The sequence below is a fragment of the Propithecus coquereli genome, unplaced genomic scaffold (assembly GCF_000956105.1).
Source record: "Propithecus coquereli isolate 6110/MARCELLA unplaced genomic scaffold, Pcoq_1.0 Scaffold91, whole genome shotgun sequence".
Lineage (NCBI taxonomy): Eukaryota > Metazoa > Chordata > Mammalia > Primates > Indriidae > Propithecus > Propithecus coquereli.
This window is the reverse complement of record NW_012155396.1, coordinates 1305165-1330103: the sequence shown is the minus strand read 5'-3', so window position 1 is coordinate 1330103 and position 24939 is coordinate 1305165. Positions and strand designations below refer to the sequence as shown.

The 24939-nt window shown below is 38.5% G+C and overlaps 1 protein-coding gene across 3 annotated transcripts in view; it reads right to left on the bottom strand.

Moving 5' to 3' along the window:
* NNT (nicotinamide nucleotide transhydrogenase) overlaps nt 1-21049 on the bottom strand; it is a 106810-nt gene extending 85761 nt beyond the window's left edge. Inside the window, exons 1-6 of one of the 3 annotated variants that reach the window (XM_012664797.1) lie at nt 20991-21049; nt 15838-16041; nt 14398-14627; nt 11842-12059; nt 8374-8461; nt 4005-4093 (exon numbers count right to left, since the gene is read on the bottom strand). In XM_012664797.1, the coding sequence (XP_012520251.1) occupies nt 4005-4093; nt 8374-8461; nt 11842-12059; nt 14398-14627; nt 15838-15988 (776 nt within the window). In that variant the 5' untranslated portion in view covers nt 15989-16041; nt 20991-21049. Of the gene's footprint in view, nt 1-4004; nt 4094-8373; nt 8462-11841; nt 12060-14397; nt 14628-15837; nt 16042-20471; nt 20633-20857 lie in introns of those variants that run through there. The other 2 variants (XM_012664796.1, XM_012664798.1) reach the window with 2 other exon arrangements.
* Nucleotides 21050-24939: the final 3890 nt, after the last annotated feature.

Below are 24939 nucleotides of genomic sequence, written 5' to 3'. Positions count from 1 at the left end.
CATTAAAGAAATTCAATGCTCATCAGCATTATAACACTCATAAGGACCACAAATATTTTAAATTAGAGGGAGAGGTGTGAAAGGTTGTATTACAGAAATTAAAAGATGAAAAGCAAAGACAATTCTTTCAAGCAGCAATAAGATCTGGAAATAATGCCATCAAACCAACTTATAAAGTAGATTATACACTTGGGAAAAAAGGGAAGCCATTCAATGACATAGAAATTGAGAAAGAATGCACTTTAGAAGTTGCAGGATGCTTAGAGCCCGATAACGTTTCAAAGTACAAACAACTGCCTCTTACCAGGAGAACCGTAACTCATCAGCAACATGAATTAGCTTTCAACTTAACAGAACAACTTCATGCAATACATCAAAAGGAAAATTACATTATTCAATGGCTTTGGATGAGTCAAATGATACTACTGACTTAGCACTGGTTTTATACTTCATTTGGGTCATAACAGAAGATTTTCTTTGCTACAAAGAGTTACTCGCTTTGGGCACTCTTGCAATCAGAACACAGGGAATAAGTATTAACATCTTCAACAACTTTCAAGATAAATGTCGTGAAGTTAGACTGAACTTGATAAATTTAGTGAGTGTGTGTACAGACAGTGAACCTACCATGACAGAAAAATATGAAGGGTTCATTGCACAGATAAAAAAAAGTATTAACAGATCCAGATGCTCTCAGTTCTTTTCATTGTATCTTGCATCAGCAAAATCTCTGTGCTAAAGCTACTGTTTAAAGTGACATTGTGTAACAAGTTATAAGTATTGTTAACTATATTCATGCAAATGTAACACAGCATCATCAGTTTCGTAACATGCTAAAGTTGAACCATGGGGTATTCAGTGTGGATTTGCCATATCATTCTAAAGCGCGTTGGCTATCACAGGGAGAGGTGTTAGCCAACATTTTACCTCTGAGAGAACAGATAGTTAAGTTTTATGAAGAAGAGAATCAGCAATGTGAATTACTGAAAGAAGATTTCTATAGGAATGCAGCATTTCTGTGCGATATCATGTCAAATCAAAACAACATGAATATTTCTTTGCAAGGTAAAACTAATCCATATATGGTATATGGCAAAAAATCCAAGCATTTTGAAAAAAACTATCTTTTTTCAAAACACTTCAAAAGGATATTTCGGATGAACATTTTCCCCTGTTAGCAAAGATCACTGATGAGCAGGATGATATATGTGAATCATTTGAAGAATATGCAGCTGTTATAGATGTATTAATTGGAGAATACAATGAAAGGTTCACTGACTTTGAGAATCATGACATCACACTCAAAGTAGCATTTCAGCCTCACCTAGTTGATAGCACAAAGGCACCTAAAGAACCACAGATAAAATTGATAAAGCTCTCAGTAGATAACATTTTAAAGTCATTGTTTGATGCTAAGAAAGATCCAGTCGAAATATGGAAAAATGCAGTAGAATAACCATGCCTTCAGCAACATGTCCAAAAAATGCTTTCTTGCTTTTCAACCACTTATTGCTGCGAATCTATTAATACATTCTCCTACCTAACCCAAATCAAGACACCTTTAAAGCCACAATGACTGATACCTATCTAGAGGATCAACTGAAACTGCGGACGTCCATGCTGCAACCAAATATTCAAATGCTTTCCACCAAAAAGCAGACACAACAAAGTCATTAAAAGGTTAGTTAACTTTAAAATAAAGAAATAGTTTTCATTTTTTGGAATTATTAAGTATATGGCATTTGGATTTTTTACAGAATAATGTACATTTTTAAGTATATCCAATTGAAGTTTCTTGAATGGGGCCTTATTTGATTACATGAAAAGGTAATGCAGCCCTCCAACATGAAAAGGATCCCCACCCCTGTTCTATACAATGGAAACTTCTTTAGCTATTAAAAATATTTTAGGTAAGGAAAGATTTTCATGATCTACTGTTAAATGAAAAAAAGTTAAGTAGCACTATTAGTAAAATTGCATTTTTAATTAATGTGTAGAAGAGAGAATATATATTAAAATGTTAATAGTTATCTCTAGGCAGTAGGACTTTAGGGTATTCTATTTTCATTTTTTTGTGTGTGCTTTTTCATATTTTTTTGAACTGGGGAAATAATCACATACTATTTTAATGACAGGAAAGAAAGTAAAGCTTTTATATTTCAACTTTGTAATTCAGGCACTAGGTAAGATAATCACTATTGTTAAGAGAGGAATCTCCTAGTTATTGTTTGAAAGAATTGAAAAATTATACTCTTTTACTATCATCAATGAGTTGTCCTTAAATTTTTAGCATGTTTAATGGAAAATATATACCCCTCAATCTTCCAACAAGAATTTATAATCAAGTGTTTTCCAATACATTTGGATTTCATGTTTATGATACCAATCCCAGTCTCAAAATAGTGACTAGATTAATGAGCTATAATTCTTAAAAAAGTACTGTATCACTTCAGCCACATCTTTCATCATTGTATAGTTGAGTCATCTGAATAAACTTAATACATTGTAAAGAAAAATGGTTTTTCTATTTTTCTAATATAAGCAACAGGCATATTCTGGCTGTCTATATACAATCTAAAACAATGGCATTGATTGATATACTCAATTCTCAGTAGTTCACCCACTACTGAATTTCAAATCATATCTAAGTGAGATATATACATTTCCACTTTAATACTATTATCTACCACAATGAAAATTTGAACAACCTGCTTCCTACAGGCTTGGAGTTCTTGAAAAATCTTCACATCAGCAAACACTAAAAGTGAAAAGATCGGACTAATGGCATCCTTAACTCTGGCTGTCCTTGGTTTGTGTCTTGGTTACTTTGGAAATGCCTTATTTTCTCATTTCAGTAGGATAACTTTTTATCAGTACATTATTTCTCTAAACCTCAGGTAAAGACTGGTTAACCACATTCTATGCAACATTCTTTATTCTGAAAAGTCATATTCTTTCCAACTTTGAATATTTTTTTTTTATCATTCTATATTCAAACTTGGCAGTAGTAATATTCCTCTATTACCCTCAGCTGATAATAAATGACATTTCAACCTCAAAAAAAGTATTGGAATGCATAAATAATAACAGTAATCAATAAGTATTTAATAAAATCCAGTATCTAGTGTCTTCTGAAATGAAGAATTTTAATCAAATTTCTCTAAAAGACAGTCTAGGGAAGTGTTTGTGTGTCTGCTCTAAAGAAATACAGTGTATTAGCCGGGCATGGTGGCGCATGCCTGTAGTCCCAGCTACTTGGGAGGCTGAGGCAGGAGGATTGCTTGAGCCCAGGAGTTTGAGGTTGCTGTGAGCTAGGCTGACGTCACGGCACTCAAGCCCGGGCAACAAAGCGAGACTCTGTCTCAAAAAAAAAAAAAAAAAAAAAAGAAATACAGTGTACATAATTAAGTACTTTCACCTATGGTCTCTAAAACTATATGCAAAAGATATTCAACTCTAACTTTACATTAAAAGTGGGAGGCCTTCGCATAAATAATGCAGTGATAATAATTCATGTGTCGCTACTCAGGTGAAATATCAAGTCAGCTTTAACTGCTTCCATCCATCCAAGGGAGGGGAAGGAGTCTGTTTTCTAAGATGTCTCCTATTTTACTCTTTCCTTATATTCACGAACATCTTTCTTCATGTCCTAAGCTAGTGCCTAAAAGCATTCTGAACAGATAACAAGACTTGGTAAAGCAACATGTTAGAAACTCAGAATAGAGAAAACTCTAGCCCCATTGCCAATCTACACAAAGAAACAAAACTGTGAGTTGTTAGTTTTCAATTTTTTTTTTTTTAATTATTTCTGCTGGGTCCTCAAAATTTTTTTTTTCACTCAAGTAATACATTTTCACTTTGTATAAACTTTTAAAAAGTGGAAACATTTTTTAATGGAAAGAGCTTATAAAGCAGTTTCAATGTACTACTTCAATTTACAAATTCTACGGAAAGCAAAATATGCCCCTGAAACAAAATGCTTTTACCTTAACATCAGCACTCACCTTGTGTCAAATCCTCGAACGATTGCGCCCATCGACTTTGCTGCACCTGCAGAAGCAAGCCCGGCAACGCCACCACCAACTATCAGAATCTAGAAAAGACAGAACCATTTATGTTTTAAATAAAGTTCATTATCAACTAATTATGAAAAATAATAATTATAGGTGCCTGGTACACAGTTAGCATACAATAAATGGTAGTACGGATGGTGGTGGTGGTGATCAGCCCTCAATAAACGTATCGAGTGGACAGACTATTGTTTAGCTGAATCATCACTATTTCTTAAATTTTATCAAAAGAACAACTGCTGGCAAAGGCCAACAACCTTCACTAAAAATAGTCTAACAAACAGCATTTCCACATAAGAGCTACCTAAGCATGATCAGTATTACATATGTTAAAGATTAACAGGTTCTTTCCCATGGTTCCCTCCATTAAAATTCCCCATGTGGCATTCTAACTCTCCCCTCTCAAATTCTAAGGTTTATTTCCATGTTTATAAAATACCAAAACATATTTCAAAGATGGGTACAACTTTGATGAACATCTATCCCAACCCCTACCTTAAGCTCAAATGTTTCTGAAAGGAACAGCTGGTGACCAACCACATAATTCTGAACCATTTAAGTCCCAAGCAGTGTAACTAATCTCCCTAACCATGGAAGGATCAGAGCCAAGAGAACCAAAGACTTCTTCAGAAACAACAGTCTCCCCTGCCTTCTAAGAAACAAAGTAAGAACAATGTTGTCTCCAGTCTACAATGGGCCTTGCAGAGAAAAGTCCTATTACATATCCCATAAACAGTCAAAGGCAACTCCTTGTTCCTGCAGAAAAAAATGCCACCCACATAAAGTGAAGCTTATAAATTCCCACCCACCCATTGTGCCCACACCTCCTTCTGCCTTTTTACAAAGACGGCTAGTCAAACTGTGCTCTGGCGCACCCTAAGCATTGCTCAGAGATCATGTGAATTGATCTTAATGATGATGGTTTGTTTGGATGAGGGGGAAAGTCTACAGGAAAGGGGACAAAGAGGGACCAGAGAGAAGAAGCAGGCACTAAGGCACCAACCCTGTTCCACACAGAAGCTCCACCACTGCTTTAAAAAATGAAATAAGGCCGGGCGCGGTGGCTCACGCCTGTAATCCTAGCTCTCTGGGAGGCCGAGGCGGGCAGATTGTTTGAGCTCAGGAGTTTGAAACCAGCCTGAGCAAGAGTGAGACCCTGTCTCTACTAAAATTAGAAAGAAATTAATTGAACAACTAAAAATATATAGAAAAAATTAGCTGGGCATGGTGGCGCATGCCTGTAGTCCCAGCTACTCGGGAGGCTGAGGCAGGAGGATGGCTTGAGCCCAGGAGTTTGAGATTGCTGTGAGCTAGGATGATGCCACGGCACTCTAGCCTGGGCAACACAGTGAGACTCTGTCTCAAAAAAAAAAGAAAAAAAATGAAATAAAAGTCAAATAAAACAAGCAAAAAATAGAATAAAATAAAATCACAAGACTTAGCCAAGTTATCCTGAATCAAGAAAAAGCAAAAGACCCCATAATTTAAAAGACAGACTTGTACAAGCATAAAACCATGCAGATCCCACAACAGAAATTTACTCTTTCTCTGCAGCACCGGGTGAAGAAAAAGACAGATACTAAGAGCCGGAGAGCTTAGTTCGAAGTCCTGTTACTAACTAATTCTAAACGATGGACTCAAACTGAAGCATTTAACTACTAACTGGCATATATTCAAGAAACAGTATGGGAGAAGGCAAGAGAAAGAAACTACCTTTCGGGATGTTCCTAACGTTCAGTCACATAACCTGTTCCTCCTCTGGCCTTCCCCGTCTCAGTAAAGGGCACTAACCATGCACAGTTGTTCAAGCCAAAATGGGGAGGTCATCTTGAGTCCTTCCTTTGCTCATATCCCCACTTCCAATCTATCTACAAGTACCACTGGTTTTAACCCCCAAAGATCTCCCAATCTGTCCCCTCTTCTACATCTCCGTGGCCACCACCTTCCCAGGTGCAACCAATTCCCCACAGATCTTGCTTTCACTCTTCCTGCTACTATCACTTCCCCCACAGAACAGCCAGGTGATTTTTTTAAAACCCTAAATCTGACATTTCCCTTACCTGAAGGAGAATCCAAACTCTGTAACATGACCTAGAAGAGAGACTCCCACTGATCAAGCCCAGACCTTCCTTTCCAACATTATCTCAGATCACTCTCCATCCTGTTCACCACACTCCAAGACCACCGGCCTTCTTTAGTTTTCTAGAACCTAAATACTAGAATCCTAAATGCCTAGAATCCTAACCCCTGGTTTCTTTCTTCCCACCCTCCAGATCTCACCCCAAATGTCAGAGGAGCCTTCCCCATTACCCTAACTAAAGTAATTTGTTCCCATTACTGACTATAATATCACCATCCAGTTCACTCTTTTAATATCTAAAATCGTCTCTCATATTTATTTGATTTTGTGTCTCCTTACTGCAACACCCACTAGAGTGTAAGTTTTGTGTGGAAGGGATTTTATGTGTCTTGTTCATACCATATCCCTAGTTCAATGCCTGACATATCATAAGCCTTCAACGGATTGATTTTAGTTCATTCTACACAAGTAAGAATGCTTCGTGTTTAAAAAAACATAAATAAAATACTGTATTATGCAATCTACCTTGATGAGCTCAACTAATGTCTTCCATTTCAAAAAGTATTTTGGACATTTAACTGAAGTCCTTTAAGCTGCAATTTAAATTTTCAGTAAAGATAGTCACTTTTCCACCTTTTAAAGGCTGATCGATTCCCCTTTCTGTAAGGCTCTTGTCTTTTGTTTCATTTTTTAATCCCTTATATTCACAGCTTTCCTCTCAGCTTCCCCATACATGTAGAATGATTCTAACCAAAACTGAGTAGTGGACTCATGCCTGAAAGCATTCAGCCAGTTTAAGAAAAACATCAAACTTCTGGCCACCATGAGTGCCAGACATTTTCTTATGATCCTGAGAAAGAAGTCAAAATCGAATCACTTCCCATATGACATCTTTGTTGTTTGCTTATACTTTCTTGTTAAGTATTCTGGCCTCCATTTCAGCTGCTTATATTTTTTTCACCTGGTCTGTTTTTCAAAAGAATATATAACTAGATTTCTCAAAGCTGCTATTAGCCTTTTTTTTTTTTCCAGTTTTTTCCAGGATGTTTATTTTGCATGAGAACTCTGGGTTTATATAATGAAGTACTTAAAAGCAGGAAGCACTGGGTAAACCTGTATCCTAAAGGTAGGAAGATGACAACGTTTAAAGTCCAGCTTCCCATTCCTATGGTTTGGATGTAGTTTGTCCCTGCCAAAACTCATGTTGACATTTGATCCTCCACGAGGCAGTGTTGGGAGGTGGGACCTAGTGGGAGGTGTTTGGGTCATGGGGGTGGATCCCTCATGAATAGATGAATGCCTTCCTTGGTGGGGAGGGGAGGGTGAGTGAGTTCTTGATGTGGGGGAATGGGTTAGTTCTCATGACAGTGGGTTGTTAAAAAGAATCTGGCTTCCTGGGTTTCTCTCTGTTGCTTTCTCTTTCGCATGTGACCTCTTTGCACATAACTGCTCCCCTGCTGCTGTCCGCCACCAGTTGAAGCAGCCTAAGGTCCTCACCAGATGCAGCTGCCCAATCTTGAACTTTCCAGCCACCAAAATCATGAGCCAAATAAACCTCTTTTATTTATAAAGGACCCAGCCTTGGGCATTCTGTTATAGCAACACAAAACAGACTAAGACACCTAGACTTGAGGTTTATATTGTTATTGAGTATACTTAGTACTGAAGGGTCACAACATACCTCCTATTCTTTCACCCAGCCACCCCCGGCTCTCATCATTAACCGCTCCTCCCTGCTCTCAGTCTGGATTAAAGAACCAGCACCCTTTGCCTCTGCCAAATACCCTGATTACACCACCTCCCATTTTCTGTCTTCTTGACCTAAAAACTGACAAAAAGTGAGGAAACCAAAGAAGTCGTCTCTACGAGCCAAAATTTCACAATAATTGGGAAACCCACAATTTCCTAAATTACATCTTGAAGTTTTTTTTTTTAACAGGCCGCACAGAACAAGTTATTCAAAATCCCTTTAAGACTTCAAGTTAGTAAATCAAAAATCAGAAAAAAAAAAAAAAGACTAAAACTTCCAGAATGTCAAAATTCATTTTTTTTCAAGCAATCTTAAATGTTCAGCTTTGAGACTCCACCAAGTATTTGTACATACCACAAATTCATCAGTGTGAAATTAACAAATAACAAAAACTTTAACTATATTTTAAAACTATCCATACCTTTGCCTTTATTTCTTTCATATTATGAAGAAACATTAAAAGCTGTACCTACCTTAGCTGGAGGAACTTTTCCAGCAGCTGTGATCTGACCAGTAAAAAACCGTCCAAAATGATTTGCTGCTAGGACAACAGCCTTATAACTTTTAAAACAAACAAACAAATAGATAAATAATTCCATAAAATGAAAGGTCTTAGGCTCCTATATCATAAGTTATCAGTAAAGCTTTGTAAAAGAATAATAGCTAATGTTTATATAGTACTTAGTATGTGCCAAGAACAGTTCTAAGTGTTGTGTATATACTTACTCTTTTAACCTTCACAACAAGCTTGTGGATAGATATAATTATCACCTTTATTTCTCACAGTTTATAAGTGAGAAAACTGAGACAGAGAGATTAAGAGACCTGCCCAAGGTCACTCAGCTTAATAAATGGGACAGTCAGAAGTCTAACCCAGGCAGCCTGCCTAAGGAGGAACACACACTTATCCATCCGTAACGCTACACAGCCTCTGCATAACAAATACTGCAGAAGCTCAGTTGAGACAGAAAAAGGAATGAAGGAAAGAAAAGAAAATGCTAACAGTGGCTTTCTTTAGGTGCTGGGACTATGCATCCTTCACACTTTCTTTTACTTACTCTGTTATCCAAATGTTCTTTGATGACTATGTAGTGCCTATATAATAGAGGGAAAATTTTTCAAATAAAAAAAAAATCAGATTAGCTATATACTTGTACAAAAGATTCCAACTTCGGAGAACAAAAAACACTTCCTTTGATCTAATGGTTGAAATCACGGGATTTTTAAGACAGACTGACTTCAGCTCATGTCCTAATTCTATGACCAATGAGCTCTGTGACCTTGCGCAAATTTCTTTAATTCTCTAAACCTTGGTTTCTTCATTTATAAAGTGAAGACAAAAAAGCATCTATCTCTTAGAGTTGTTCCAAAAACTAAATGAGATAATGCAGGTGAGAACAGCATAAAGCCTGTCACACAGAAAATACTCAATAAATCTTAAATGTTTTAGCCAAAGAAACAAACCATGCAATAAAAGCTAATAATATGCACCATCTTTTCTTTAATAGGATACCTTTGACATACTAATTTCCTTTGCACATCATTTTATATTTAAAAGGCACTTTTGTACACTCTCACTCAGTAATACACGCTCTGCCTCAATATTATAATGCAACTATTAAAACCCACCCACTAGCTGGCAACAAACCTCTCCCTGATCGTGTTTTCATATAATAATACTTGATATAACAATTGATGCAAAAACATAACAATCACTACTATTACTTTAAGTTAATCATACTGGAATAGGAAACAATAATTTAGAGATTACATGATCTATTAGTTTTACTTCTGACTTCAAGTGATAGAAATTTTCAATGGGAAAACATGACAAAGATTCAAAGGCCATTGTAAGAAATTAATTTTGTAATTAATGTTTTAAAAGATTTAGTTGCTATTCACAAAAAAATTACAAATACAAGACTGATTACGCAGGAAATGTATAAGAAAACGTTGCTAGTGGGAAAAAGTGATAAATTGGGCATTTCCTTGATGATCGCAAAAAAGCTCAGTGTGAACAGTAATGACCCGGAAGCAGCACACCTTCACTGTAACATGGCTGCGTGTACGAATTAGACAGATAGTGACTTATCACACACTGTGTGGGCATGTATACTAGATGATTCATTTCACGCTATGCTCTTTGCATATATCAGCTCAGGACATAAAAGAGTGCCTCTTCAAATTGTGTCCCATGGATCCCCTTCAGACAAATCTGAGGCTATAATGGATGGGATAGAGAATAGGCATGTTTTGGGATATTCCTCCTGTGCTCAATGCAACCAAGGCCCCTCAGCATAAGAGCTGGATTTATTTATACTGCCTCATAAAATTTCATCTGCTCAAAAGATTTTGCAGCTAAAACCACTCATCTAGAGTTACTGGTTTTGATATTATTTCACATGTGCATGTCACATGACAGAATCGACAGCACCCTTAAAACTTTACATGACACATTTTCCACATAAAATTAACGTAGAAAATTGCACATTTCTACATTGCATAATATAACTCTTCTACAAACTAAATCAATATACCAAAAATTTATTTTCTCCCTTGGTATACTACTTACACCATAAAATACATTGTCTAACAAACCATTTGCCACATTACATCAAGGACAACAAAATGCGTTTTTTAACTTGTCATTTTTGTTTATTGCATCTCATTCACATCAAAAGTGAATAGCTAAAACACAAAGTATTTGTATTAATAGAATCTGTCGCATATTTGATACGCTACATCATAAAACCGAAGAAAACTTCAGCTCATGTGTCAGCCATAAAAGGCTTTATTCATGTTAGTCTTTTTTTAATGCACTTTTTAAAAAATATTCTCTTTGTTGATGCCTCATTAATGTTAGCAAATTATCAACGACTAATAGCTTTCATGCTTAAAATCCAACTTAATTAGTTTCTTAGAGAAGAAGAATTCATAAGCATTATCCCATCTCCTCTAAGGCACAGTCAGCAATACAGTGCATATAGTTATTCCTACCCCTCACTCATGGCAGACATAGCTATTCCTCTGAGCAGAATGGGCCATAGAATCAATCCTTCTCAACATAGCACTCCAGCACAACAGGCTGACTATAGTCAACAATAAGTTATTGCATATTTTTAAATAACTATAAGAGTGGAATTGGAATGTTCCCAACACAAGGACATGAGAAATGCTCGATGTGATACCCCAATTACCCTGATTTGATTATTACACATTGTATGCCTCTATCAAAACATCACACACACCCCATAAATATATACAACTATTATGTACCCATAATAATTAAAAATAAAATTTTTTTTTCAATGTGAAAAAGAAAAAACAGTAGTCTAGGTATCAACCGCCATTAGTGCCAGTGGGCACATGAAGCTTATTACCGCCTTGGCCTTAAAGGTAAAAGGACATAGTTAGCCCTCAGTTATCATTATGGGTTTTGATACCAGAAGAAACTTCCTCTACTACACACGTTCCCGATTTATTAAATGTTTTATGAATTTACCTAAGCAAAACCTAATTAAGATGGTAAATCTGCTAATATGTATATATTAGATTTAACATACGAGACTGCCAATATTCAACCATTTTTGACCTACGAAAACAGAAATTCCAACCTAACATATACATGCATACACACACACACATGAAATACAGCATATTCCTCAAACAATCTGACAGCTATTTCCTTTTGTGGATGGAAATACTTCTCCTCTTCTACCCATGAAGATTAAAAAGGAATATAAATAGAGTTCATTTCCTATCTGATTACTGTGAAATCAAATGAATCTTAAAAATAATTTAAGTGCATTCTCAAAAAGGCTGCAATCTCTAACAATTATTACAAGCAAAATCACTGTAAGAGAGAAGCGCTACAGTATGAATGTTTCTGTAGCACCATTGTACTTTTTTTGTTCAATTGAAATGGAAAAGATTCAACCTACCCAGCAATGTTGGCCATGGAGCTTAGCGCATCATATCCCTGAGCAATTGTGACTCTTGGAACCTGGTCCATCGCCAGAACTGTAGTTTTTCTTTTGGAAAGTTTATTTAGCAAGTCTGGATTTTGTGCTGGGTAAATAAAACTAATCAGTGTTCCCGATGCCTTTAAAAAGTCAGCTTCATGAGCACCTAATGTTGGATTAACCATGGGGGCTCGCACCTGAGAAAAAAGTCACAGATTAAAAATATAAATACCTTAATCATGTTTTTAAGCAAACAGAACAATCTAGAAATTTGCTATGATTGAAATAATATTCCAGATATAAATATTTCATCAATAAATTTCTCATTAAATTCTTAAGCAAGGTAATGCACACAAAGATGTATACTATCTATCCTCTGCCTAATGACCTATGGACTGGTCTGAGTAAAGAGCACACACACCTGGGAAACACACAGTACAGGGATAGGTTTAACAATTAACTATAGAGCAGTGAAAAAATATGGAGGTTCTACGACAAACCTCCCCTCCCAAAACCTATTACTCTCATAAAATTAAGATACATTAGAATAAACAGGAAGTGTTTGTTGTGCGTTCAAAGATTCAATTCTTGCTTGGGCAAGCATAAGCATTTGGAGTGGTGAGGCATTAAGAACATTGTAAACTAAAATCTCAATGATAGATTTATGTCACCTTAAAATTCCACATGACTATTCATAGACAAACACAATTCAAACGAGTAGGCTTGCTGAATTGGGTTTAAGCAAAAAGCTGCAATACATTCTGCTAAGTATCAAATAAGTCAATGAATACACACTCTACATGCTTGAAAGTCTCAAATGTCTACTTTTCAAAGCCAAATTTTAAAAATTCCATTTTAAAAGTATTTTTAAATGTTTTATATCCAACTTTAAAATCAATCTTTAATTAAAATATCTCATTTCATTAGCTCCCAGTTTGTAGTAGTGCTTTTAGGCAAGTAAACACAGAAAACACAGCCTCTGGGACTTACGTTTTAAATACAAACACAAACACTGGGTCAATAATTTCATCTCATAGCATTTCACCTCAATTTACCTATAAGACACCTTTGTCTGTTATTCCCATTTCAGTTGTTGATCTGGTGATGCATATGACTCTAGGTTCTGGCCTTTAATTAAGACTCTCTGACAAGGTCTATTTTTCCTCCATGAAAATCTATAACATAGATTTAGTAAAAATTAGAGGACAATTTTGAATTGATTCTACTGGCCCCTATCAAATGCTCAGCTGAAACTGTTGGCATCCAAGTAAGTTAAGCCAACAGTATGTTCCCCTGAAGGTGCTCCTCAGGATATCAACAGGCTTGATTCAAAAGAAAGGCCCCAAGGTCAAAAGTAGTTTATCAATGCTAACACTGTATAAAGTTATATAAGTTTCTATATTGTAGGATTTCTCAGCACACCTTTAACGTACTCATACACATTGTGAATCCCAAAAAGGAACACAGAGCACTTCCAAAATGTATGTATATGCTTATATCCCTTTATTCAGACATTTCCAAAGATTTTGATCCCTAGAACATACATTAGAATGAATTATACTTATTTTCCTATTTTCCTCAAGTTCTTTTATAATACTATATATCAAGTTATATCATCAAGTATCTGTAAACATAAAACTTTAAAAATCTTTAGCTGAATTACAATTTATCTCTGTACTATTTACTATTAAGTTTCTGTAGCAAAAATTGGTTTGTATCTTCTGCAAAAACCATTTAAAATCACGCCAAGTTATTCAGTGGACTTTATATAAGGAAAAAAACTATGTGACTGAATCCTCTTAGAAATTAATATAGAAAAAAGCTTATCTTTATTAAAAAGTGAGATATCAATACTTCCGTTTGCCTTGATTGCAGGAGGCTTAGGATTTAATGTTCAACTCTAGTTATCGTCTGTGGTAGACTCCTGATACAGTCTCTCCCCCTTTCTCTATAGGATTTTTTACTTCAGATTTTAATTCTAAAGTTCTACAGCAGCTATATTTCTATTATACATTACCTTAAGACCTTTGTTTTAAAGTAGCTAAGGCTACATGCCACTCAGCCCAATGCTGCTTTCTCCAGAATAGTCATGCCCTCTCTACAAATAGCACTCATGTCAGCATAAATTATTTGTGTCTTCAAGTATCAGAAGATCACTGTACATTCAGTCCCAAGCTGAGTTCCACACCTTCTTTCCATTCTAGTAGCAGTTAAATACTCACCTGTGGGTATTCTGGGTATATATGGACCAGGTAGTGCAAATTTTCCCTAGCCAATTAAAAGGAAATTCCATATAGCAAACATAAAATGAAGATCACTTTTTCTCTTCTCATAGTTAAACACAGATCACACTGCCTGATAAAAGTTCTACTGGAGAATGAAAAATATTAACAACATGCAACCATTTATTTAAGAAAAAGTCATCCTTTGAAAATAGGAAAAGCTGTATCACCAAAGAAAGTAATTTAACTTTTCTACGAAAAGACTTCAAAAAGTCAGCATGCCATAAATGGGAGGGGGAAAAGGAATAATTACTTTGACCACCAAATCAGAAGCCAGTGCTTCCTTCGCCCCTTGGATTTGGGCACCTGCTGCTCTATAGTGATCATCCGAGAACTTGGAAGCTTCGCCTGCACCCGATTCCACAACAACATTAAAACCCTGCTTGACCAAGGCCTGAACACCAGCAGGAGACAATGCCACTCGCTTCTCATTTTGGAAAATCTCCTTAGGGACTCCAATAGTCAGTTGCTTGTATGGAATTCCTGCAAACAGACAAAGGCAAAAAAAAATTTGGTAAAAAACACCCCATGTTTAATAACAGATTTCAGAAAATGGAAATGGGAAGTCTTTTCTTCAAAATATATCACACACACAAGTTGCTGTTAAAAATGAGGCTCCTCATTCATAACCGTAATTGACTTTTTTTGAAAGACGATGAATTTTTATGCTTGCTCTCCTGAAAGTTCTAAATATTTTATTTAATCAATGCCTTTCTTCAAGGTACATGACAAGTTTAGTTTATTCTTAGGAAAAAAATGGGCTGAGAGATCACTCAGCATATAACCCTACCCATCAAACCTCTCAGGGTCTCTTGTCCTTACCTTTAACAAAGATAGAAGTAATTAGCTGTTTTGAAGAATAATCCTATAATAGATACTTTAATGGCCTGCCACCCCTGAAGTCACCTCCCTGAAAAGTGTCACAGGCAACTTCTCATAGATTTCTCAGTGTCTTGTATCTTCAGACTCTACACACTTAGCCACTTAGACAATTTTGAGTAGAGGAGTGCATGATCTTACATTTTTAAAAGATTATTCTGTCTTGTGTAGAACAAACTGTAGGGGGCAGAGATAGAAAGCACAAAGACCATTTAGGAGCCTGGTATATCAGTCCAGGTGACAGATGAAGCTGGCCTGGACCAAGATGATAAAAGTGGCAATGGTGAGAAGAGGACAGATTCTAGATACAAAGTAGAGCTGACCTATCCCTACTAGGAGGAGGATGCAGATCGACTCCAAGGTTTCTGATCTGATCAACTACAGTTGAGTTGCTATTTACTAAATTGGGAAGCTCTAACAATGATCAACTAATACACTTAATTCCTAATTCCTGAGCATTGATGAGCTATATGTGGTACAATTCCCCAACACTAAGGAGGAACAAGGAAGGGCCACTAGGAGAAGTGGTTACTATGAGCAGTAGCCTCCCAGGTACAACTCAACTGATTTATCTTTTTTCTTTTTCTATCATCTTTTCTTCTCTGTTAGCAATGGCAATTGGGAACTTCTACAGCACATGGAAAATATAAGACAGCACTTATGTGCTTTTTTTTTTTTTTAACGATCCCCCTCACAACACTCTCAAGCACCAGCCTGTAAAACTGTATGGCTCTTCCTTTCATCTATGGTCAGAAGATCTAGTAGCTCCTATGACTTGAAGGTCTAATTTACAAACACTGAAGTGAGACCTTACCTGGTTTTACAGGGGCTTTACACCACAGTGCCTGGTGAGTATGAAACGTTCGTAAAAAATCCTTCTTCCCAGGCAGAACCTTGCAGGAACCCAAATTGCTAAGTAAAGGACACGAACAGCCAGTCACCACAGTTTTCAGTAGGTTCGCCATGCTGATGCAAGCTCCCAATGGTCCGAATCCCCAATTTCCTTGAAGGCAAATCACTAAGGGGAAAGAAATAAAATAGTTTATATGCTGAGGAAAAAAAATACATTTTGTCTTTTGAAAATGAAAAACATTTTTAAAAAACCCTAATATAAAGAGCTTGGAATATGACAGTTACACATGGGCATCTACAAATAATTTATTTGCCGACTCCTTTACTTACAGAAGATGCTTCAAAAGTTTGTTTCCAGTTCAGGTGTTTAAAACTTGGAATCCATTTTCCTACTAAAATTGGAATTAGAAACTCACTATTCATTTTCAAGCCTAGGTAATATAAGTCTATTTGATCCTTAATGTAGCTGGAAAGTAAAAACACACACACACTGCTATACAGTCAAGTCACATCTTATATGAAAGGAATCTTCTAAGTCATCATGTCCAGCAAAGATTGCGTATAATCAAAGTTAACGTTGACTTTCCCTTAAATTATCTAAAATGTTGTACAGTACAATGGTAACTTACATTTAGTTACCAGCTTATACAGAAAACATTGCCATCCTATTTAGGGCAGCAGGATGCTCATACTGGGAGACCCCTGAACTGAGGCTGCCTGAGTGAACACAAGATTCATGTCTGTCAAGTGCACCTCTCGAGAAAATTAAATATGCATTACATGTGACTTCGAGAAGAAAAAAGAAAAAAAAAACTCCATAGTAACTTTATCACACAGGCTTATGCCTGTGGATGCGGGTGTATCTATGAACTCTTTTGTCAGTGGTTCTCACAAGTGGCCACTTTTGCCACCTCTAACGGAGCTGGGTGAAGTGTCACTGGCCTATGCTTTTATTGAGGCTTCAGCAGCCACCTGCATTGCCTTCCTTGGCAGATCCCCAGGGATGCATAATAGGTATTCCAACTACCCCACAATCCCCAATGGTCCTCCACCTTTCTCATCCTTTCTTCAAGAATGGGAAGAAGCAGAGAACTTAGAACTCTATCAGTCAAATTTAGCTAATGCTACTAACTATGCCTTTAGGTTCTGACCCATTGTGTGGACCCCCAATGGGGCGGAGCACCTTATCCCAGAAAACTCCATAAACACTCTTCGGGACTCCAGATGAAAAGGGATTTAGCTCATTTTTAATTTCACAACTGCTGCCACAACTCCCTGAAGAAACTTCTTTAAAGTTGCAGAAAGCAACACTGGTAATGGCAATTCTCAATCCAGGCAATGCTTATTCATAAGATGCCCTTTCATTCAACAAACATGCACGGAGGGCAGAGTTTCACAGGCACGGCTGTTAGAAGCACTTATAGGATCAAACTGGAACGTGTCATACACTAGGAGATAAGAAAAGTCAACAAGAACTAACACTACAAACCAGAGTAACATAAGGTCAGAGTTCTTCGAAGGATCAAAGACAGAGTTTGTGTCCTGTTAGAGGGCTCAGAAAAGGAAGGGAAAGGCATTTGAGATGGAGAGAATAAAATGAAAAAAGCTAAGGAAGAAGGAGAATGAAACATCTTTGTGCATGCCATTAAAAATGTGTATAAATAATTCTTTGTATTTGAGGGATACATTTCCAAAGTATTTCTATATATGTCATTTCATTTCAGTCCTAAAGTATTCTGAAGTCCAATAAATACCCTCCCCATTCATTCATGGATTATTCATGGCTGAGAATGAAGAGCAAATGAGTTTAAAATTCAGCCATTTGAAACATTTGCTGAATCTATGCCAAGAACTGAGGGAGATACAAAGATATACAAAAGATCATTCTTGCATTGAGGGAGATTTTCCCTACCATTACTAAAGGACCTACCCAACCTCCCTATTTATCCAAGTTTCTCTTCTTGGATCATACCAGGTCTCCAACAATCAACATTTTCATAGAGCTGACAAAGATTTCATCAGCAAAAGAATGAAGCTAGCTTTAATAAAGCCCTGTATTGTCCAATCCACCACTAGTTCATTGTTTGACCTGAACCTCCCTGAGCCTCAGTCAGCTCATCTATTAAAAAAGCATAGGAGAGCAGGTTTTAAGCTCTAGAAATTTTATGATTAGATGAGATTTTGCAATCCCTTACAGCTGTAGTCCTATTTCATGGCCTAAAGTCTGGAAACTTTGTCCTGCCTACTTAGAAAACGGTAATTTGATGTTGAGCAGATCCCTTGCAGGGGCATCAGACATCAATAGGGCCAAGGCTCTCAGAGGACAATTTCTCTGAATAATTCCACTTGATTCAAGTTATGAACACACAAGGCAAAGACTAGGAGGTAGTTTCATGGCAAGAGCAGTCCACATCACTAATCCTAACTCAAATGCAAATGGCCCTGATTTATATTCAGAGAATATCTGAACCATCTTATCATTAGCCAGTACATGTTTATACCATGTACTGTTATATCATCACTTTAACCCTCTCTGCTGTCTTATTATCCATGTGTTTTTGTGGCTTTGAAGCAAAAAAGAGGAAAACTTTACAATTCAAAAATTGAAAAAAGGCCGGGCGTGCTGGCTCACGCCTATAATCCTAGCACTCTGGGAGGCCGAGACAGGTGGATTGTTTGAGCTCAGGAGTTTGAGACCAGCCTGAGCAAGAGCAAGACCCCATCTCTACTAAAAAAATAGAAATAAATTATCTGGACAACTAAAAATATATAGAAAAAATTAGCCAGGCATGGTGGCGCATGCCTGTAATCCCGGCTACTCGGGAGGCTGAGGCAGGAGGATCGCTTGAGCCCAGGAGTTTGAGGTTGCTGTGAGCTGGGCTGATGCCACGGCACTCTAGCCAGGGCAACAGAGTGAGACTCTGTCTCAAAAAAAAAATTGAAAAAAAGAATTTTTTTTTTAGTATGGTATTCATATGGCTGTTTACTTATTTGGGTTACCAACTCCCCTAATAGACATTAAATCCTTGAGGGCAAGCACCTGACCTGAAGAGGGAGGATAGCACAGAGTAAGTAAGAGGGTCCCACTCTGTAACTTATTAGCTGCATGACCTTAGCAAGTCACTTACTTCTCTGTACCTCATTTCCTCATCTTTGAAATGGGGATACTAACAACACCCACCCCATAGGGTGGCTGTGAGGATTAAAAGAACACAATATCCTTATTAGCTGTGACAGCCTCTTTGTTATTACTTCTGGCCCAGTGCTTTGCACAACACAGAAGAAGTCAATATGTATTTTTTAACTGAATGAATGAATAACTAGGGCTAGGTAACCTGAAGCTTGGGTACCTACTGAGTACATTCTCCAAGGAGTTTCAGGAAATTTCCTTTGAAAATGAAATGTTTGTATAGCCTTGTGGAAAACTGACTCTATCAGCAAAGGTAAGCAGCCTGAGTAACCTGCTGATAAAAAGGTAATTCGGATTAAACTGTGGCATGCAATAAATACAGTCACGGTTTGCAAATAAAGGGGAGCAATGAAGAAGAGGGGAGCATTTTAAATAAGAAAAGTAGCCACGTAAGCCCCACCCACCACCGAGGAACAGTCTGTCCCTACAAGACTCCAAGCAGACCTCTTAAGGACTGCCCAGCAACACGGGGGGGCGGGGGAGGAATAAAGGACGCCTGCAACAGTAAACAAGTCACTCTTTTAAAAGCGTGACATACCAGCAAGGACACAATAACCTACCCAGGCAAGCTCAGCCTGGCAGGCGTGTGACCTCACCCCAAACCACAGGTACCATGGCCATTGCCACTGGTGTCACCTCTCCCTAGGCAACCAAACTGCCAACTGCCGGCATTTACACGGTACCGCTATTTATAACCTCCCGCGGAAGCGGATTGGCCCAGGCTGCATAATAAGTCATTCCAGCTCTCGAGTTTGAATCAGCTCTGCCCAGGCCACCCCCTCCGCTGTCTCTTCCACCTTGCAAGCCTGGGCCCCACTCTGGGCCCGCAGAAGCTTGCTCCCACCACCACCAGTCCGCCCCCACATACGCTAACTTTTGTTCGCCGTCTCCTATGTCCCCAGCCGGGCATCCTCCCCGAATTCCCTCAAGGTTCAAACATAACTTGGGGGCGTCCAGCTGCCACCTCTCTAGGTGCACCGCCCATCAAAAGTCCTCCATGACCTTCCTCCTCTTCCACCCCTCCTGCTGGGGGCCAAAATGACCCTGTACGACTCGCTGTCCCCCAAAGCTCCAAGATCTGCACGTGCACAGCTGCTGCCTTGTTCCCTGGCCTTTGCGAGGACCCAGTTCCCGAACCCACCCACCCACTCCCTTCCACGTCACCCCAGCACGAGACAAGAAAGGGGGCCCAGGAGGCACGGTTCTTTTTCCGCGTCCAAGCCTCGGGCCTGCGAACGCCACCGTGCCCCCTGCGCCCCCGCCACCGCCGACCCCGCCCCCCTTCTGCTCTTTGACAGGTTTCCTTCGAAGGGGTCTTGGTAGTTAGGGCCAGGCCGCACCCCTTCCCCAGCTGCGCCCTAGGCGCGCGCCCCGGCTGCCCCAACCACCAGCGCCGCCGCGCTCACCTGGGCCCGGAGGCAGGGTGGCCGTGGGCTGTGCGCCGTGAGGGGACGCCGAGCTGGCAGACCCGGGCTCGGGCCCCGCGGCGCTGCGCCTCCAACCCGGAAGAACAGCCCCAACCCCGCGGCGGCGACGGCCACGGCCACGTGACGACAGCGCAGCCCCCACCCCGGCCCCGCGCCCCCTTCCAGCTCGGGCCCCTCCGCCTGACTGCCCGCCGTCTCTCCGGACAAGAAAGCGACCTCACGAAATGCCCGCTTGGAGCTCAAAGACAGGTTACCCCAATGCGCCCCTCCACTCTCGGTGGCAGCCAAAACCTCTTTGTCTGCCGGGGCCCGCGGCCCCCGCCCCGCCTCCGCGCTCTCCCTCGGCCAGTCCTTGTCAATCAAACCTGGTGCCAAAGCCGGCCGCTGAAGTTTTCAGAGATACATGTGTTCTCTTCCCCTGGAAAACCGGTTACAACGTATGATTTCCCCTCTGGTGTGCTACCAGAACAAGTAAGCGTATAAATCCACTTTGGGTACCTGCCTTTCCTCTAGCTCTCTAGGAAAAATCAGAACTTCTGAAACAGTGGAGAACCAAAGGGAAAGGAGGAGGAGGCAAAGGGGTGGTGAAGGGCGGGAATGGGGGCGTTGTTTATCCATTCTGGCAGGAGAGGTGGAGTTAAATTCCTCAGAACCGATGTCAAGGCCCGCAAATTAACTTACGTCTGCGTACTTGTCTTCTAAGGTCAGAGCCAGCCTAGAGGAAGCCATGTGTTACTGCTAATACGAATATCTAGCGGCTGCAAAGCACCCCGGGTGGAGGTTGTTAACTTTCTTGACCAGGCCTAGGCTGTTTTCGGCGAAACTATTGAAGGACTTTGAAACATAATGACCAAGTTCTTTTCACATAGTTCTGTGACTTATTCTGCAGGTGTATTCTGACTAAAAGTGGGAGGAATAAAATACAGAGTGTAAAATGGTTCACCTACCAAAAGCTGAACCATCATGAAGGGTTAGTAAGGTCATTTCTTTTTACTTTAATTGAAATACTTAAGACAAGTAAAAGAATTCTGAATCTAAATGGCATAAGGCAAAACAGTCATTCCGTATCTTTAAAGAGAAAGGAACTGCAGAGAAACCCTTACTTTGAGAAAGTGTCTTGTGTTTAACCGACACAGAAGGTCATTCAATTAATGAAGTCCCACTGACAAGGTAAACAAGGTAAAACACTGTCCCTGTCCTGGAAGAGTTCACAGACAGGAAAGGACACGGCCCCATGTTTTAAAATAACAATGAACCATGATAAATGTAACCACAGAGACAAGTTCAAGATATTGAAGGTACAGTAAGGCAGGAGTGTTAAATAAAGATTTAAAACTAAGCTCTTGTTTTAAAACAACACTTTTTCTGGGGAGAAGGGGTTGCTTCTTTCTCTTTCAGGGTTTAAAAATCAGTGGTTCCCAACTGCAGACAATTTTATTCCCCGGGGACCTTTGGCAATATCTGGAGACATTTTGGTTGTCACAACTAGAGAGGGAGGCATCTACGGTGTAGAGGCCAGGGATGCTGCTAAACACCCTACACTGCTCAGGACAGACCCTCACAACAAAGCTTTATCCAGCCTCAGATGTGCTGAAGCTGAGAAATCCTTGCTTAAATCAATGCCCAATATGTTATTTAATTTGACTTATCACATCAGAACAAATCCAAAGTTAACATACTGCTTTTCATTTCTGAAAATAGTAAATAGTAAGCACATGATAATGCAAGCATATAATAATTTTAATAATAAGCATGTGATTATTTTACAAATTGTACATAATTTGGGTGCCATTGCTTCAGGTGCAAACATTTGTCATTTGGAAGGTTCTGTTTCAGTCCTTAAGCTCTTATATGTACTTACAGTTATATTAGTCATAGAAGGAATCCCCAAAGAAAATTGGATTAAGTCCCAAAAGTTTGTTTGTAACTTAGTTGCTCTGGATCTTAGACACACTCTTGCATAAAATTTTTGTAAAGATTTTATATTCTCTATTAAGTTGTAAGGGATTTGCCCATTTTGATATCTGCACCTTCTTCCCTGGCTATCTTGACCTCCAGACTCTCATCTTAGAATAGTACCTCTCACGTAAATGCAAGTTTTCATTACAGATTTTCTATTATTGTATACATTAATTTTTAAAATATTTTACAATTAGGTTATATATCAAAATTTAAGCCCTTTGAAACTTAGGAGACTTTGTAGTCACAAATGCTTAAAAATAGTATTTAATATTTATTAGAGTCCTAAGCTGTCAGAAGCAAAAAGGATGAAATCTTTAGAAGAGTGTAATACACTGCTGGGATCTGCGTTAATGCGTAAAACCCAGAGAGGTACGCAATAGCCAAAAATCAAAATGTAGGCTGAGCCCGAGAAGATATGTGATATGATCAAAAACTGAATTCCAATGATGACTTGTTACCAAAACTCAACATCTAGTTAAGACCAGGCTAGAGAACAGGGAGCTTTAATATCTTGTCGTTGTGGTTATTATGTTACACACTTATCAGTTTATTGTTTCAAGTTTCCCTTTTATAAATAATCATTAGCAAAGTAAATGGCTCCAGATAGGAGATAAACAGATAGGATTCTTTTTTTTTTTTTCCTAAGAGACAGTGTCTAACTGCCCAAGCTGGAGTACAGTGGCTGTTCACAGACATGATGACCATAGCAATGCAGCCTTGAACTCCTGGGCTCAAGCAATCCTTCTGCCTCAGCCTCCTGAGTAGTTGGGTCTACAGGCACAAGTCATGGTACCTGACAAAGACATAGGATTCTTAGATTCCAGTAATGTCAAACAATGCTAACACTTAACAGGTTTTAAGGGAATCATCACTAACCTCAATCTTAGCCCTCTTTTCCCAGGCTGTCAAATCAAGTATTTGATTTTAGGAAATAAATATTAACTGACTAAATGAACTGATGCTAATCAATGTTAATTGGAAGAAAATCGAAAAGAACTGACATTGAACAGCCAGCCCAAAGTTAAACAATAGGCAATTTGTTTAAACTATTTAAATAAAACCAGCTTGCATTTGGAATTATTGTGAGCATTTACCAGCTTCTAGCATAGCTTTGTCAACATTGTCTGTTCCATATAATAAATGCCAATTATAAAAATCTATGGGCTTTTTTAATCAACATAAAAATTATCTGTGCAATCATAGCTTTGGAGGCCTGGGAAGCTACATTGGTATCACAGAGCTGGTATAACAAATTACCACAAACTGAGTAGCTTAAAACAACAGAAATGTATTCTGTCACAGTTCTGGAGGCCAGAAGTCCAAAATGAAAATGTTGGCAGGGTAGATTCCTTCTGGAAGTGATAAGGAAGAAACCATCCCATGCCTTTCTCCTAGCTTCAGGTGGTTGTCAGCAATCCTTGGAGTTCCTTGGCTTATAGGCAAATCCAATCTCTGCCTCCATTTTCACATTGCCTTCTTTGTGTGCCTGTCTGTGTCCAAACCTCCCTTTCCTCTCACTTATACAGACACCAGTCAGTGGACTTAAGGACCATACTAAATCCAGGATGGTTTTATCTTGAGATCCTTAACTCATTATATCTGATGATGTTCCTTCACAATAAAAATAAAACAAGAAGTGTCAAAGTGAAACGTCAGATATATCAACTGTCAAACTTAGCACTTAAGGGAATCAGACATTTCATACTTAATAACTTAATATATACTTGGTTTGCTTTGTTAATAAACATTCGATTGAATTTTTCCTTCAACTTTTTATAGAGTACATATTTATCACCATTATCAAATGACATGATTATAAAACCGCATAATAGCAGTTAACATTTTTATAATATTTAACTTTTTATATTTAAATATTTAAATATTGCATTCAATGAAAAATTCTAGTTCAAATATTTTTTAAAGTTTTGTAAAACATTATCTCTTTGAAAATTCATTTTTTTATGCTAGATGTTATCCATAACAGAAGAGCAAAACCCAGAATTTCTCTCCTCCATTGGTTTTTGTCATACCACTCTCCTATTTCCTATTTCTTTAACCATTCATTCTCAGTTCTTTTGCCATTTAAATGTGCAAATATTTCAAATATTCCCTTGGTTCTCTGTCCTTTGACCTCTATTACTTTCCCCCTGTCCAGTATCACCTGTACTATGACCACTTCCAAAGCGTAATGCTGAGCCCAGACCTCTCTGCTAAGCTCCAGACTATGCAGCCTACTAGTCAATGCCATTGAGATATCCACAAACATCTCAAGCCCAACATGAGAAAATTCTCTTCTGCTCCCCTCCTTTTAGCTACAACAAAATACTTGCTATTTCCTGAATGTATGGAGGGGTTCCACACTTCCTAGCCTTTTCACATGTCTTTTCTTACATCTGGAATGCTCTCCCTGCCCCTCAACTTTTCTTTGCAGACTTGTGCCCATCCTTCAATGCCTAGCTTTTGTCAGTTACTCTGTGAAGCATTC